Here is an 18,207-nt window from a genome sequence, read left to right as displayed (position 1 = left end):
CTCTTTTATATTTGCCAATAAGATTTAACGTTTAAAAAACCCAAGTAATGAGGTTTGAAGTGTACAAAATTAATTATGGAAACATGAAGAATTTTCATTTTTGAAGGGAAAACAGCTTTCATGAAGACAAATTATGGTCTTTCCAATGCTAATTTGCACATGGGATGAACATCAGAGACATGCAGAAACCATGTGGCCCCAGTGTTCCTGAGTATCCAAAGATGGTGTTATGAGAAGCTGCTGCATTTTAGTTCCTCTCTCTTCTCGAATGGCATTTCAATACATTTTTCCTTTGTGTCTGTGCAAAATTTGCTTTCTTGAAGGCATAGGCAAGGTCCCCAAAATAATCCTAGTTTTATTTAGCCAGTGATTCATCAGTCACATGTATGTGTGCTCTTAAGTATATGTACATATGTGTATAAGCGGCATAAATTTAAAAATATCTACATATTGCATAATCTTTAGAGAACCTTATCTTACAATTAATAAAATGACTTAACCATCAAATAAAGTATAAATGATTATGAAAACTTAAAACTCACAAAGTAGCCGATAGTCAAATTTTGATTATTTTGTAAACTCATTTCAAAATTTCTTCCTTTACACGTAAAATACATCCTTAGTTTTGGTTTGTGCTTTCAGTGGGCACTGTGCAATTGCCTTGACTTCACATTATAGAAAGCGCCAGGCTGCCCTATTGTTCCTATAATCTTAACAAAGACACAGATCTGGAAAAATAAGATTTTATTACACCTCAAACATATTTCACATATGTGCCTGGGATTTGTAGGGCATGGGGCATATGTGGAAATCTGGAGACAACTTTCAGAGTCTGCTCTTTCCTGTCACCATGTGGGTCCAAATAATTGGACTCGGGTTGTGAGGTTTGGTGGCAAGTGCCTACCTACTATGCTATCTCACTGGCCCAGCTCTGGAAAAAAAGTCTTAAGAGCAATGGAGTTACAGTGACATATGCTAATGGATTATCATTTGACTAGGCAGTTCTAGATGATCTGCTAAAAGTCTTGGGAAGCAGGAGGTGAAATGGCTTCAGAGAAAATGATCTATTGCAATGGATATTGAAAGCTAATACATTTAATATAATTTTCCAAATAATACCAACAAATTACCCTTCTTCCCCCCTTTACAGCTCTGCTTAATTTCCCTTCTTTTCATATAATCTTATTACTGTCATTCATAATTCTAGGCTTCTCACCAACTCATTTATTTTTAGTGACAGTTAATTCAAATCTTCAAATCAGGAAGCTCGATCTCCTATTGATTCAAGTCTCAAGCCTTCAATCTTGCTTAGACTTTGTCCACTGCACCCCATCTGCCCAGTGTGCTCTGCACCTTGCCTACCTTTCTAGTTCGTTCTCCGTTCCGTCTTCCTTTCCCATTCTCTCTGTGCCTCTGTGCATGCTCCCCTTAAAAAGTCGGTCCTTTGCTCATCCTCATGCTCAATCAGAACCCAATTTAACTCTCCTCTCCTAGACAGCTGAGTTCACTTACTCCAACCGCTCTTGTTCTCCATTGCCTAAATGTTTAGTCATTCAACTGACATCAAGGGAGATATTTCTATAGAATTATCATTTTGAAAAACACGAATATGGATATGGGGTGGAAGATACCACATACTTGGATGGGATTTTCCTTTAAGGATGGGAACTCGGGAGCACACAAGCAAATGTAATGTTTGTTTGTGGGGGACACAATCACAGGAGGCAACAACAGAGGAAGCGACTGAGGAAGGCTATGTTTGTTCATACATGTGTGTACGCTAGTGCTCTTTACTCAAGGGAACTGGGGACTGGTGGCAGGTTAGGATCTTGCCTGCCAGAGTTAGTGGAAGATGAGCCCATAGAGTGAAGAAGTTGGTGATGGTATTTAATGTGTGTGTGTGTGTGTGTGTGTGTGTGTCTCTGTGTTTGAGAGTGTATGTGTGTGTTGCTCTGCAAATAGCTTAAATTAACAATTCCTATGGTTTAGAATCACTAGACATATTTTCCAAATGCATATTCCTAGGAACTGAACTACCCGTGACTGAAAGTCTGACTGTGTCTGTACTGTGAGTTCCAAGGCAATAAACACTTCCATCTCCTTGACTAGAACCACTGACCTAGCACTACATCAAATTCTAGAAATCTGTACTTCATCTTCTCTGCAGAGTCAGTCCTAGGAGAGAGAGGGCATCTTTCCATCACTGTGGTTTTAGCCATCAGCTCTACACTGATGATTTTTATACCTCCATTTACAGATACATGTTAACACAAGACCGTGTTATCCAATGTGCAGTACTGATACTCAGCAGATCCACAGGAGGCAGCTCAGATAAAAAGAAGAGCTGCTGTATAACAAAAGCCATCTTCTCAATCAACTGCCTATCTCATTAATCCACCCATGCTTTCTATTTATTTTTACACTAAGACCATCACCATTTAATTGGTCATCTAGGTCAAAAGCCATCAAACTAGGGTCTTTGCTCTCCTCAGACAGGAATCCTTGCTTATGGCCTAGTGTCATATGGAGTGTATCTGCCTAATATGACACATGCTCCCTGGACCTATAATTGATTCATGTGTTGATGGTGCATGTCCATTGATTTAATGCCTGTGTGGCAAGCAAATTATTTGAGTGGGCCAGTGTGACAATTCAAGTTAAACAAAATAAATCCTCTACCACAGTATGACTGGAAAACCATTAGCTATGTCCTCTGAAGTCAAGTTTCACAGGGTACCTCAGAGAGCAAAGTGAACCCCTGAGCTGTGTGTTTCTGGCATAGGAATGGCAGCATCCATGCCATCTCCTGAGATCCTGTCCCCTTTGCTAGTTAACTTCTGTTGACAGAATTTTCTGTCCTGCCTGGTTCCTGCAGTCGTTAAGTCCAAAGAAATCACACAGAGATCTACATCAATTATAAACGGATTGGCCTAGGATCTCAGGCTTCTTATTAACTCTTATAACTTATATTAGCCCATAATTCTTGTCTGTATTAGTTACATGGCTTGGTACCTTTTTTTTTTTTTTGCAAGGCAGTCACATTTTGCTTCTTCTGCGGCTGGGTCACAACTGGAGACTGAGCTTCCCTCTTCCCAGAATTCTCCTGATCTTACTGCCCTGCCTCTACTTCCTGCCTGGCTACTGGCCAATCAGCATTTTATTAAAATTAATACAAGTGACAGGATAAATGACCATTGTCCCACAGTACTTCCCCCCTTTTTTAAAACAAGAATTCTGAATCTAATGTCCTTTGTTTAGCTTTTTTTTTTTACCATTATCCATAACAACTTGTAACCAACATTCTAAACGAAGGAAAATATTTATAGTACATTTTTTGGGGGAGGGATGTGGGCATAGTTCTTTAGGTTACAGTTTGCTGATTGGGGGCACTGATAATCTTATGGGGACCTCAAGAAAATTTAGAATTATAATCAAGTCCTGATTGGAGTATCCTGTGAGGTTTGATTATCTCAGCCAGCAGTCTTGAATCTGTTCTAGATGTAGAACTCAGACATCTGGGCCATCCACTCCTATCAGAGATTTATCAGGGGATCTTTCTTGATCAAACATGATTTTTCTTAACCTGAAATGAACTTCTTTAGATTTTTGGAAGCTTTAGGAAAGAACAGAATTCTAGTGTTCTGTGGTCATGTACTGAGGATAATTTTGTTTCTTCCAACTCTAGACCTTCTTAAAGTCTTATTATCCATGCTCCCAGTGCTGTGGAGTACTAAAACTTTTTGAATTACCACTGGAAATTACCTGGAAGAAGCCTAGGAATTCTTATGGACAGGATAATCAGGCTCAGTCAGAGGTCTCCACTGCACCTACTGGGCAATGTGGCTGCACAGAAACTGCTCTCCTACCTCATCTTGCTTGGAGTGATCTGTATTTAAGGGTTAACTAATTTCCTTTTTTAACTTTAAAGGCTGTGCTGATTAATAAATGTTCCATACTGTGCTAGTAATTAAGAGGAAGAGTTACAAATAAAAGTTGAATTGTTAAGGCAACATCGAAAATATATGATAATCCTCACTATCATAATATTTAGCAAAAGCTTGGAAATGTGGAATTATAAAATATGGTTTTTAGTCACACAAGTAAAGAAGTTATGCAATATACTGTTTCTTCATTCTTCAGTACCCTTTAATGATAAATGCAGACAGATCACTTATCCATACGCAGCATATCTTAATGCCCTTTAAAAGGCTGTCATTACAATTGAGTTTTCAGCTTCTCACATAATGTTTTGCCTTCATAGTGACTATGAAAAGATACTGGTCTTTAGAAACACTAGGAGAGGTCTGGAAGTGGAAATTTAAGCATTTACTAGGGGCTATCAAAGCCAGGGTGGACATTTGCAGGACACAAAAGCTGTAGACAGAAGTTTCATTCCCACCCAGTCCCACAGCTGTTCAGCCCCAAAGAAACACACAGAGGCTTATATTACTTAGTTCTTACAACTTAAATCAACCCATAATTCTTGTCTATGTCTATCCACGTGGCTTGGTAACCTTTTCTCAGTACAACATTCTCATCTTGCTTCTTCTGTGTCTGGCTGGTGCCTGACTCTACCTTTCCTTTTACCAGAATTCTCCTAGTCTGGTCTCCCTGCCTGGCTTCTGGTCAATTAGCATTTTATTAAACTAATATGAGTGGCAAATTTTTACAGTGTACAAGAGCATTATCCCACAGAAGAAAACAGATAAAATTCATGTTTTGCATGTTTGCTCTGTTAGTTCCACAGTGCTTTCGGGGAGCTCAAGAGTCAGAGTCACTAGTTGACTTTGCTACTAAATATTTATAAGATAGCTCTCATTTTACCTACTCTGAATGATTATTGGGAGATTAAGAACTTGAGTTTTCAAAAAGACTCATTATTTCTCTATTTCAGGGTTATCTTTAACATATATAGAACTAGAGACAGCGATTGCATTGGTTGTACTCAGCTTCTTGTGATTTTAGTCGTGGGCCTTCCCTTTAGCAGCTGAGCCATCTCTGCAGCCCAGGATGCAGAGTCTAAAACAATGATGTACATGCATTTAAGACATGGCTTGTCTACACCATGACTGAATGGTGATGCTCGCTTTTGATGAAAGGCCTATTTCAATCCTCTATGCTCTTACCCTGAAGCTAGGAAAGAAACTTGAGTCCTTGTCACCAAAGGATCCCCGAGTTCAGTTCAGGTTTATAATTAATCTCAGCACCTAATCTGGGCCTCCCCTTGATTTAAAAACCTTTAGGGAGATATTTTATATATTGTTGATACTATTACAAATTACTGTATATTTGGTGACTTAAACACACAAATTTACTAATAATATTCAGAAGGTCAGAAGTCTGAGATGAGTGTCACTGAGCTCTAATGGAGGCCCTGGAAGGCCATCTTCCATGTGGAGGCTCGAGACTTAATCATGGTGTGGATCTAAAATGTCTCTAAAGGTTTATGTGTTTGAAGGTTTAGTCTTGGTATAACTCTACCCAAGGAGGTGAAAGACGTGTAAATGAACATGTTCATACAGAAGACAGAAAGACGGAACAATCTCCTGTGCCCATGGATTGGTAGGATTAGTATTGTGAAATTGGCCATCTTACCAAAAGCAATTTACAGATTCAATGTAATCCTCATCAAAATTCTAACACAATTCTTTACAGAAACTGAAAAATAATCTTAAACCTCTTATGGAAACAAACAAAAGAAACAGGGATATCTAAAAGCAATAATAAAAAGAGCTGCTGTAAGTATCACCACCCCAGGTTTCAAGTTGTTTTACAGAGCCATAGTAATAAAAACGGGATGGTATTGGCATAAAAACGGACACGTTGATCAATAGCATCAAATTGAAGATGAGGATATAAGCCCACATGCCTACAGAAACCAGATTTTTAACACAGAGTCCAAAATCCACAGTAGGAAAAAAAGAGTATGGTCAACAAATGGTGCTGATCACACTGGACGGCTACATGTAGAATTAACATAGACTCATACTCATCTCCCTGCACAAAACTCAACACCAAAGGAATCAGGACTTCGACATAAGAACAGATACTCTTCATCTGTTAGAAGTGAAAGCAGGGAACAGGCTTGAACTCAGGGGCACAGGAAAGGACTTTCTGAATGGACACTGGCAGCACAAGCACCACGACCAACAATGAATAAACAAGACCTGATGAAGCTCTGAAGCTTCTGTCCAGAAAGGGAAACCATCAATGGGACAAAGCAGCAGCCTACAGAATGGGAAAACATCTTTGCCAATTATAACTCTGATTCAGGGTTAATCTCTAGAATATATAAAGAACTAAGAAAGTTTGAATAACAACAAAACTGTCCAATTAAAAAGTGGAGTATAGAACTAAACAGAGCTCCTAAAAATTAAAACACAAATGACTGAGAATCACTTAAAGAAATATTCAACACCCTTAGTCATCAGGGAATGCAAATAAAAAAATACTTTGAGATATGAACTCACACCAGTCAGAATGGCCAAGATCAATAAAATAGTAGTACATGCTGGAAAGGATGTGGAGAAAGGGGGACATCTATTTACTGCTAGTGGGAAGGCAAACGTGTATAGCTACTATGGAAATCAGTGTGGCAGTTCTTCAGGAAGATAGGAGTAGATCTTCTTCAAGATCCAGGTATACCACCATTGAGCATATGCCCTAAGGACTCTATACCCTACTACAGAGACACTTGATCATTGCTGCTCTCTATTCATAATAGCTAGCAACTGGAAACAGCACAGACCCCCATCAACTGAAGAATGGATAATGAAAATGAAGTACATTTATACAACAAAATATTTTATATCTGTTAAGAAAAATGAAATTATGAAATTTTCAGGTAAATGGATGAAGACAGAAAAAATCCTGAGTAAGGTAATTCAGACCTCCCCAGTAGACGTTGTATGTTTTCTCTTACTTGTGGTAAGTTTTCTAAATGTTGTGCTACAATCTAAATAAGTACAGAGGTTAGGTACCTAGTACAGATGAATGGGGAGAGGAGGATCTCCCAAGGGAGAAGGAATAAATATATTATTATGGGCAGGTAAAGAAGAAATTAGAACAGGAGGATTAAATAGGGAGATGGATGGGAAAGAAAGGTAAAGGAGGGAATATCGGGAAGGACAGCACACGCTAAAGGTCATTTAAAAAACCACATGGAAATCTACTACTGCATAAGCTTCCTAAAATACATACCTATGAAAGGGATCTAAATTGAGTCACAAAATAATAGGGGAGAGAATGCCCCAACTAGATATCTTATACCACCAAGTAAAACCTTCAGTGCCAGGAATGGGTTATATCTTGTTGGCCATGTGGGCCCCCTGGAAACCAGCAAACATCATAGGCTACTGCCAGGGTTATTGGTTGCTCTGCACAACCTGATAATAAGGTCCAATTGCAAAAGACAGTATTTACTACTATCATCAAACACAGAGAAGTCGAGATGGTGGACAACTAAAACCTTTACCCTTATTGATTAGCAATTATGGTGCTGGAAGGTACTCTGCATAGTATAGGAGGAGAAATGTAATTGTCAATATTATTCAGCTCCAAATCCTGAGACCTACAACAGCAACCTGACTGCAAGATATATTGGTGTGATAGTGGCACAAATATTCTAGGAACAACCAACCACTTTTTAACTGTATGTAAGGCCCACTCCATGAGATGGAACCTGTAACACTGCTAATGTAGCCAGGAACCTAAGATTAAATAGGTCATGGGCCTATGGGAGAATCTACTATTATTATCTTGTTAAATGAACACAGCAATAAAATAACTCCTAATGACGTTCTCTAATACCCAGAGATCAGGGCTTCCTTCAACCATATCACAGAAGCTTCTTAGACAATCCTAGACAATCCTAAATAGGATGTCTTTATCAAAACCCTGCCTTCAAGGCTCAGCAAGCTATAGAGAAGAGGTAGAAGTATTGTAAGAGCCAGAGGTGGTGGATGACTCCAAAGAAACAGCGTCTCCAGACACAACAGGGCTGACACCTACATGAGCTCACAGAGACTGTGGCAGCACTCATGAAATTTGCACAGGTTCAAGTTAGATGAAGCCCCAGCCCTGAGAGGTGGAGTGAACACAGGGTCCCACCCCCCAAGCAAGAAGCTCTCTGTAACTGATACCTATTGACAAGGAGAGACTTAGTTTTCTCCAATAGTGTCACTGGGAGTGTCATCATCACACTCCAGGGTGGACCTCATGCCCAGGAGCACCTGGACAACACAAAAGGAATTCACGGGTATTTCTGCAATCTTTTTGTATCATTTTGGCTTTGGCATTTTTTTTTTTATCTAATAGGTTCTTTGCTTGTTTCAATTTTCATTTTTGTGCTTTTGTGGGTTTTTTTTATTGTTTTGCTTCCGATTCTTATTTTCTGTTTGTTGAAAGGGAGAGGGAAAATAACAAAGTTGGGTGGGTAGGGATGTGGGAGGTCTGGGAGGATTTGGGGGAAGAGAGATGTGATCAAATACATTATATGAAAATGTTTTCATAAAAAAACATAGAATGCTACTGGAAAAAAATAAAATATCTGGGTTTCATTAGTAAAGCTGGGTGGGTAAGGTAGAAGGCATTTTATGGCTATTAAAATAGGAAACTGCAAATTCTTCCATCAAGACTTGAAGTAGAAAGGAGAGGAAGGGCTGAATTTGAAAGCTCCTTGTAAGATGGAAGGCATAAGCTTCAGGACTGGTGGATATGTTGGTGGGCGCGAGGGAGATACACAGCCTACCTAGAGCAGGCAGGTGGGGGGCACAATTCACATCCAAGGACAAGGACAAGGACAAGGACAAGGACAAGGAGGCCAGTGTGTCAGGCACAAGTCTTAGACAGCAGGCAAGGAGCACATGAAGATGGGGATGGAAATAATGCTGGAACGCGGAAGCAAATCTTGGACTCACAGAAGCCGCTGGTAGAAACGACAACGCACAGATGCACAGATTATATTTATATGAGACTGATGCCTGCGATCGGCCGAAGCCCCCCACCTCCCAACAGCGCTACTGTAGTCCTCTACAGACCAGCTTCACTGAACACAGTCATCCTTCTCAAACACCATTGTCCCTGACCTGCCCTGCCACGGTGACCAAACCCCCTCACAGTTTGGGCTCACAGTTCCAGGATGTAGTCCCTCATGGTGGGGACATCAAGGCAGCAGTCATGTGAGGGAGCTGGTCACACTGCATGGACAGTCTCCTTTTACATTCATTTCGTGACCCCATCCACCGGATGGGGGTACCCTCATTTAAGGTGGGCCCATCCACCTCACTGAGTGCTGCTGGATGCCAGCAAACATTGCCTGAGACATCTCAGCTCTGTTTGAGACTGTTCTGTTATGAACTGAAATGCGTCCCATCCATGCAAAGTTTTCCACTCAAACCGTCACCATGATTTAATTCCTAAAAACAAAGCCCCTTTTGACGTCCTTCCAGACTTTTTCTAATTGTGCTAACAAGTCACACGTGCACAAATATCCTTTTTGCTCTCTTCACTACTCTGCCTGGTCTCCCTTCTCTATCAGCCACCACTTCATTACCAGTTCCTTTTCCAGACTCAAGACTGCAGGCTCTGGAGATGTATTATTTGCGTACAGGAAATTCTCCATATGTAAGCATTGAGTTCATGTATCTCTGCATTGTGAGGTGTTAAAATAATTGATTTTGAAAATTACTGTTTGAGTTGCTGACAAATTTTATTTAAAAAGTATTTCATGAATTTAGCTTGGGATTAAGACCATTCCCACTGGCTGTTGAAATGGTTTCAGCTAAACTTCTGCCATTTTGTACTATGTATGTATGCACAGCTGTAAGGTCAGCACTGAGGATTTGAAAATCAAACTGTCAATCAACTTGGAAAAATGCTGAAGATGCTCTGTTTCCTGAGGACTTAAATATCCAACCAAGACTCAATTCTCTACATAAAAATAAACAAGCACTTCCATCTCATTAGATCCAGCTTGCCTGACCTTAATAGGTGGCAAATTGTGATGGAGGAGGGTCTTCTATCAATCTGTTGATTTCATTGGTTAATTAATAAAGAAAACTGCTTGGCCTAATAGGTCAGAACATAGGTGGATGGAGTAGACAGAACAGAATGCTGGGAAGAAGGGAAGTGAGTTAGATGTAATGAAGCTCCAACCCAAGATGGACGTAGGCTAGAATCTTCCCGGTAAGCCACCCTTCGTGGTGCTACACACATTACTAAATATGGGTTAATCAAAATATGAGAGTTAGCCAGTAAGAGGCTGAAGCTAATGGGCCAAGCAGTGTTTAAATGAATACAGTTTGTGTGTTGTTATTTCAGGTGTAAAGCAAGCTGTGTGGGAGCCGGGTGAGACGAAAAGCAGACCTGCTTGCCTCTTCACTACAAAATTGTTACGTATAAAATTATTTTAAATATAAATTATGTTGTGATTTACCATCAGTTTTCTGTATCAGATGAAACTTCTTGAGCTGAGAAAGTGGTAAAAGTTTCTGGAGCCCTGTAAATTAGAGTAGTATGTGGAGCAAGCCTGTCCTTGTAATGTAACTTCCTCGCACTTCTTGGAGAGCTGTCGTGCAGAAGTATGATGCCTGTAGCATATGCAACGTATGTGTGTGACAGATGTATGTGCAATTTTATGTGTGGGTGTGTGTACCTATGTGTGGTTGTGGATGCCAGAAGATGTCCGATATCCTTTCTGCCCTTTCCCTTGAAACAGGGTGTCTCACTGAACCTGAAACTAGACTGGCAGAGATCAACCTCAGTGATCCTCCTTTCTGTCCCTCAAATGTAGGGTTACAGATACACACAGTCATCTTTCTAGCATGTGTGCTGGGGGATTTGAACTCTGGTCCTCTGATTATGCAGCAAATATTACTGCCCACTAAACAGTTTTACCCAGCCCTGATCATTAATAATTATTTTTTAATTTAGATTTTTCTAAATTACTAGTCCTCAATATAATCCTTTAAGATAACATTTCTATCCACCTGATAGACAGGGAAATAGAGGCATGGCACAGTGAAATTACTTTCCAAGAGTCTTAAGAGCATACTGCTAATGTTGGGGGTGGGGCAAGGTTTGAACTTGCATCATTTGAATTCCTCCTGATAAAATGCAATGTCATCTTCACGGCGACATGAAAGCAAAAAGCACTGAACATCAGTGCAGTGCTATGTCTCTAGCCCTCGAGATCAGAAATAAAACTCTGTCTTTCCTGACTGATGCACAGATGGCCACTGAACAAGCCTCAGACTGTAACAAGCATCCTGCCTCTGACTTCTGGGGATTTTTAATGTAGGAAGAGGGTCCTCCACATTTAAAACATACATCTCTGTGTCAGTGTAAATTTCTTTCTATGATTTCATCATGAAATTATCATCAACAGAGATGTAGAGCCCAGCTCTAACATTTCTATACAAGATATACTTGTGGGTTATCCACCATACAAAGATGCAGTTGCTTCAAAATAAGTTACAAAGCATCAGTATTTCAAACCTCCTACAATGGAACAAACCTTGGGCTAATTACTGGAAGCAGTTACTTAGATAAACTGCCAAAAGCGTAAGTGGTCTGAACTCAGTGAATCTTCAGCAATTCTGACTTAGTTTGTTTCTGACAGGCTTGCTAATCTCAGAAGTCCTGTTAAGTATGCAAATGCTTCAGCATGAAAGGTCTTCACGAGACCACAGGGACACATGTTACTTACAGGTGGTCTATAGGGAGTCTCCAAGCACATTCCTTTGGGGATAACACTGACGCTTGATCTTGCAAGGCTGATCAAGAGAATTCATGATAAGCGTGAAGACCACTGACCCCTCCAGGAGCGTCAATGGGGTAACCAACAGTATCAATTATTTTGGTAAGGAGTCTTCCCTTTCGTTAACTTGGCCTTGTTGAAACAGAAAAGTAATTCTGAGATGGGCGCAGTGGTACACCAGAAACCAGCACAGGCAAGGACAAGGAAGAAGATGCCAAGGTTAGGGCCAGCCTGGGCTACACGGTGAGGCTCCATCTCAAAATAAAAGCAAAAAGAATTTTAGGACATACCTCTTTATGTATTCATAACTAAGCTATATATTTTGCCTAAATTTGAGCCACAGAATCCTATGTAATTTCTGTGGTAAATATATGTATTTTCCCCCAAACTAATAGGTCAAGGTAATTTTTTATTTCTGATACATTTGATCAGATCCTGAGAGCACCTGCTAAGCAGACTATAGTTATTTTCATCACTCGCAGTCGCTCTAAAATAAAAACCTAGACGATTCCTTTGGATGCATTGACCATTTTATCTTTAAGTTTGTGAACATTTTTATTTTTCAATATTTGTTTAAAATTTCTTTATCCCAAAGAGTCATATGTATATTTCTTGACTGATAAAATGATCAAAAACCCACTATGAAGGAGAAATGTCATGCTTGTTTCTTTATACAACATATTTTAATGCATTTGTAATTACTATTATGTAAGTTATTGCCATGTGACATACAGTGATGGTTAGTATTTATTGTATATGGCACTTATATATTATAGTATGCTATTACATAGGAATTAATAGTAGTAATTTATATCATACTAAATTATTACATTATAATTAAAATCACTTATATTATTACCATTATCATTTGGCACATGAAACACTAAAATACTACTAAGATACACTGCAATAATGATTACACAAGACAGTCTTGGATAATAACAATAATAACAATAAGACTATTCTGGATTTACAACGGTCCATTATAAATTACACGTGACTCTATTGTGGACAAAACACCTTAAGAGAAAGGGAACATCAAAGAGAAAGATGTTATGTGTTAAGGCCTAAGTCACTAAGGCTGTTGAAATAATTTACACTGAATATGATGACAGATCAGCCTCTATGGTTTTACTTATTCTCCTCAGTCTGAACTCGCCTCTTCCCCTGCAACTGATTGAAGACACCGTGGTGCACCGTTGTCTTCAGACACATCTAGTCCACAGGAGACATGCTCGCTCTACTGTGTTATTTTGAAACAATTCGTTAGTCACGCAAAGATTCTAGCTGCAGACGTACACAGTTGTCTTTTCCCTCTGAAAACACCACTGGTATTCCTCTCCTTTGAGAAGCGCACACACAAATATAATTTAGGTAGTGGCATATAGATTTTCATTTTCCCCGTGAGTGGTGTATATACATTCTACCATGGATATTGCCCTCACTTACAACATTTTGTGCTGTAAAATGATTGCCACTGAATCGGCAGAGAGTGACCTTGCTTTTCTGTACAAATAAGGAAAGCATTCTCTATAAAATTAGGTTAACAAGAAGTACTGGAAGGTTTGAATCAGCAAACAGGACTCAGCTAAGCACTCACATCTTGTTCACGTTGCGCATCTGTTCATCTTGCTTAAGTGCCTCTCTGGCCAGTTCTAAGTGGTTGATGGGCTCTGCCACCCTCAGGGTGGGCTCCAAAGGCTTGTAACGCTGATGCAGGACTTCATTGATGTCTCGGAAGGGTCCCTGACAAGACAGGAGGACAAATACGTTTCACTGTGAAAAAGTCCCGACACAGTAACAACTGCACCGCTGAACTGCTACGAAATAGAACAAACTTATTCAATTATTTTTAAAACATTTTTCCTGAGGAATAAAACACGCAAATAAAAGAACAAGAATATCAGCCAGGCAATGGTGGCACACACGTATAATATCAGCACTTGGGAGGCAGACACAGGCAAATCTCTGAGTTCAAGGCCGACCCAGTTGATAGAGCAAGTTTCAGGACAGCCAGGGCTACACAGAGACACCCTTCTCTCAAAACAACAACAAAAAAACCCCAAACAAACAAGAATATCACTTATCTTCTGGAACTGTCCTCTCTCATGAAAGTGATTGTCTTAAGACTGTTTCAGACTGGGAAGACATATCCCATCATGTCAAGATGGTTCTCACATGTGGGCTAGCAAACCTACAGTTCTAGGTTGCTTTACATTGTAACTTTACAGGCACCCTTCTTCCAACACAATATGAGCATTAACTCTCCAACAGTCCTCTCATATTTCAAACAAAAGACTTTATGTGGGTGCCAAATATTGTATTTACCGTTGGTTTCTGAAACATAAATGCCCCACTGACCATCCTTGTTTTATGTGAATTCTGATGCTGAGTGGCTACAGAACTAAGGGCAGTCTTTCAGGGCTAAAACTGAAAGAGGAAAGAGTGCACAGACGAACCTGGGCGACTCTCGGCACAGCCTCCTGTAGAGGTGCAAGGTAAGGCACGAGGCACCAGAGTTCCCTGGCTGGCCAGTCAGCATCATGATGTGCACAGGCAAGCCAAAGGTAGTTTAGGCATTTGCTGTGTTGTTAACAGCATACTGTTTTATATCTTTTCACCCTTGTGTTAGAGAGGAATAATACAAAATGGACAAAGATTTCTAATCTCATTCCTTATTCTTGAAACTGTCTCCTTTAGATGGGTTATTACTAAGAAGTCGCAGCTGGAGCCTCTGTGAGTGCCGAGTGAAGACTGTGGGGCTAATAAAAAGAAATGATTCACGCCTCATTTATGTTCACTTATGTTTTACATTAATAGAAACCAATAATAGGAACCAGTTACCATAAAAGTCATGGACCGTAAATAACACAAATGGCAGATCAGTATCATCCAGTACTTTCCGCAGCTGGACAGGAGGATTGCTATATTTGGAAGTGGTTAGTGGATTTGTATTGGAAGTTTGCTTTTTAAAGACACACGACCATGATTCCAATCTGTAATCAAGAAGTCAAGAGTCTTAAACTGAACGCTTTTGTGCTTTGACAAATACAATGGTGAAAGAATTGGTATTCAGTTGTGTACTTAATGCCTGTCACTCCTTAGGGCCTGTCTTCACTGGGTGTGTCAGAGTAAGAACTAGACTCAGGACTTCCTTTAGGATGTGAGCCTAACACTCCATGTGATCTTAAAGAGACGCTACATCTCAAAAGTGGCAGGTTCTTATTTGTTACAAAAATAGAATTTAAAAGCCTTTGGGACAATAGAACCATCAAAGAAACAAAAGTTCAGAAGCTGAGACCGACAAGGTCAGCAGATGCTTTAAACCTCTGTTGGAAGATACAAACACACACACACACACACACACACACACACACACACACACACAAACACACACACCCCTCAATTTCTAATCTCCCTTACTAGACTTGTCTGGAATTTACTAGTTCTCTTGAGTGCAGGGCTGTTAGAGGAACCTTATTTAAGCAATAACATCCATGAGAATGGACCAGAGCTTTTTGCACTCTGTCAATCTCCTTGTCCCATCTCAATCAGCATCTGCCTTTGAGCTCAATGGTGCACCTCCTTGGTTAGTAAACTTGACAGATGCTGACTCTCCTTTGCCACAGCTTCTGTTAGCTACATTTAAGAGCTCTGGCATATGCTGTTCCATTTGTTCCTGAAGTGACACAAGTTAATATATTTTGGAAATAACTTCAAATTTTAGATATTTTCATTGTTATCACTTTAACCAACAGTTCCTGGAATATTGGCCATATAAAGCTCATCCTGATCCTATGAAAATAAAACACATTTCTATTCTACAGTCAATGTGACTACATAGTTATCCTTTATTTCAAAGTGTTTATCCAAGTTTAATAATGAAGATTTTAACTTAGTGGAGTTGTCCCAGTCATTCAAGAAATCATCATCCAAATCCCAAATGCTGTGTCCACACATTGGCACCTGGGCAGTCTTAAACATCCTCAATGTATAGACCCTTTTATTATTGAATAAAAGAAACGTTGCTCAGCCAATGGATATATAACAATCCTGCTGTGCATAAAAAGAAAGACACGAGGATAAAGGGAAGGGAGGACACAAAAGAAGAAACAAGACTAACCAAAAGAGAAGAAAGGAAGAATGTTAAAAAATTAAAGAAGAAAGGAAGTGAGAAAGCATGGGCAGTATGTGCAGAGGAAGAGAAGGATGAGAGGTAAAGAAGGAAAAAGGAAAGAAAAGAAAACGACAAATTAAATGAGAGAAAAGCAAGAAAAGAGACTAGAAGTGAGAAGGGAACAGAATGTATATACCAGCAGAGGTGTTTTATGATTCCTGTTGAGGAATACTGTTTTAAAATGTGTTACATTTGTTTATGCTGTGGAACATTTGTTTTAATGATGCAAAGATGTGTTGCATTCTTTTTTGTTGGAATTGTTTAACTCTGTGAAGCTGTGATTCTTTGCCTGTCTAAAACACCTGATGGTCTAAAAAGAGCTGAACGGCCAGTAGCAAGGCAGGAGAAAGGATAGGTGGGGCTGGGAAACAGAATAAATGGAAGAAGAAAAGTAAAGACAGGAAGAGAGAATGAGTAGCAAGAAAAAAAGAGCAAACCACCCAGCACACAACCAGCAACAGAGTAAGAAAGAAAGAAAGAAAAGGTGTATAGAAATAGAGAAAGGTAAAATCCCAGAGGCAAAAGACAGGATAATTTAAGAAAGTTAGCTAGAAACAAGCCAAGATACAACCAGACATTTATAAGAATTAGACTCCATATGTAATTTGGGAGGTGAGTTCTGAGTTCCCCCAAAGAACAAAGAGCTAAGAGATAAACAAAAACAGGTTCCCTCTAAAATGTCATAAAACTAACAGCTAATAGTACTAGCAGGCTTGAGAGGAAAAATATTGAAATAAAGGCAATTGAGGGTGTAATTACAGAGAACAGAAATACATCACAGATAATTATAGCAATGCAGGAAGTTCTAACACAGTAGGACGCAAGTGAACTGACTGAGAGGCCCACCAGGTGTTAGGCATGTCTCCAATAGGCCCTGCTTCAAGCTCTTCGCTGTTCTGGGTGGTCTCCTGTCCTTGGATGGAAACAGGCCTACTTGTCTTCAATAGACAGAACAGGGCAAAGGACATGGGATATTAATTCTGGCTTCTGTTTTGAAAGTTTCTCCCCTTCTCCAGGATAGTTCCCTTTGAAGGAAGCCAGCAGCCATGCTGTGAAGCAACTTTGTGAGTCGACAATGTGAGGAAGGACAACACGGCAGCAGCTAGCCTTGTGGATGACGGAACTGAGCAAGAGGCTCTCTTTGCCTTCCTCTCCTTACAGCCCACCCAAGCCTTCAGAGGAAGCCACAGGCCTGGTTGAGCCCTGACAACACTCATGAGAAAACTAGATTCAGAGGCACTACCCCCTAGGGATGCTATGGAAGGAAAATGCATCTTGGTTTAAGCTTTTCTGTTTTCTCTTTCTGATAACTGATATTCACGGGTGGAGGTACAGAAGCAAGCCTGTGGACGGAGCCAGTGTGCAGAGGGTTACCCTTCAGAGTCAAACCCAACCCAGCTGCCCACTGACGCTAGCCACAGGCAGCTGCTATCTGCAGTTGAAATACTGAAGGGTTCACAGAGTTGTCCCTTCTGGGACAATGGGGCTTTTAGGATCATGACAAATATCCTTCCCTGTCTAAAAGTCTACCCTGCAGCCCAGGAAGGGCGTTTCCTACCCAATTCTATCACAATCCAGATACAGTCAAGATTTCCTATCTGTCTGTGCTGTGAGTCTTTGGAGTGTTTCCAAATCTCAAACTGGCACTTTTTAAATGATTCAAATGGAAGTCATATTTCAAATGGTACATACAACATGGGTATCATCTGAGGACAGGTTATGTCAAGTCTGTTGCATAGCACTAAACATATTTCTAGCAGTAATGAATTACAGCGGGTGCTACTGTAACAATTCATGTAAAACAGTCCAGCATTTGTGCAATAACCTGTATTCTCAACCCACACTCAGTAGGATGTCCAACACAGGCACACCACTTACCAACTTTTTTGTCAACAAGGTTAGCATGACATACTTCATATTTTAAAGTTAAGTCTTTATAAGGAAGAACTTTTATTTCATAAAGCAAGTTTAATCATACAACACCATGGAAAGAGTAAAAACACTTGCCATGGAACAAAAAACAAAAAGCAACAAAAATAAACACTTGCAAGTAGTGTGTAGTCAAAAAACATGGTATCAGGTTTGCAAAGTATTTCTAAAGTAGCTAACATAAAAGTGATCATGCCTTTTGAGTCATGGATGGATAAAGATTTGGGCACACACATGTGATGGATCTCTCTCTCTCTCTCTCTCTCTCTCTCTCTCTCTCTCTCTCTATATATATATATATATATATATATATATATATATATATATATATATATATATAAAT

At 39.8% G+C, this 18,207-nt stretch overlaps 1 protein-coding gene across 1 annotated transcript in view; it reads right to left on the bottom strand.

Annotated features, from left to right (window-relative positions):
* Spata17 (spermatogenesis associated 17) overlaps window positions 1–18,207 on the bottom strand; it is a 163,226-nt gene that overhangs the window by 45,063 nt on the left and 99,956 nt on the right. The window contains 1 exon segment of the mRNA XM_038349681.1: window positions 13,359–13,504. Coding sequence (XP_038205609.1) covers window positions 13,359–13,504 — 146 coding nt within the window.

The sequence above is a fragment of the Arvicola amphibius genome, chromosome 12 (assembly GCF_903992535.2).
Source record: "Arvicola amphibius chromosome 12, mArvAmp1.2, whole genome shotgun sequence".
Taxonomy (NCBI): domain Eukaryota; kingdom Metazoa; phylum Chordata; class Mammalia; order Rodentia; family Cricetidae; genus Arvicola; species Arvicola amphibius.
Note: the sequence above shows the minus strand (reverse complement) of the source record. Positions and strands in the feature narration are given on the sequence as shown.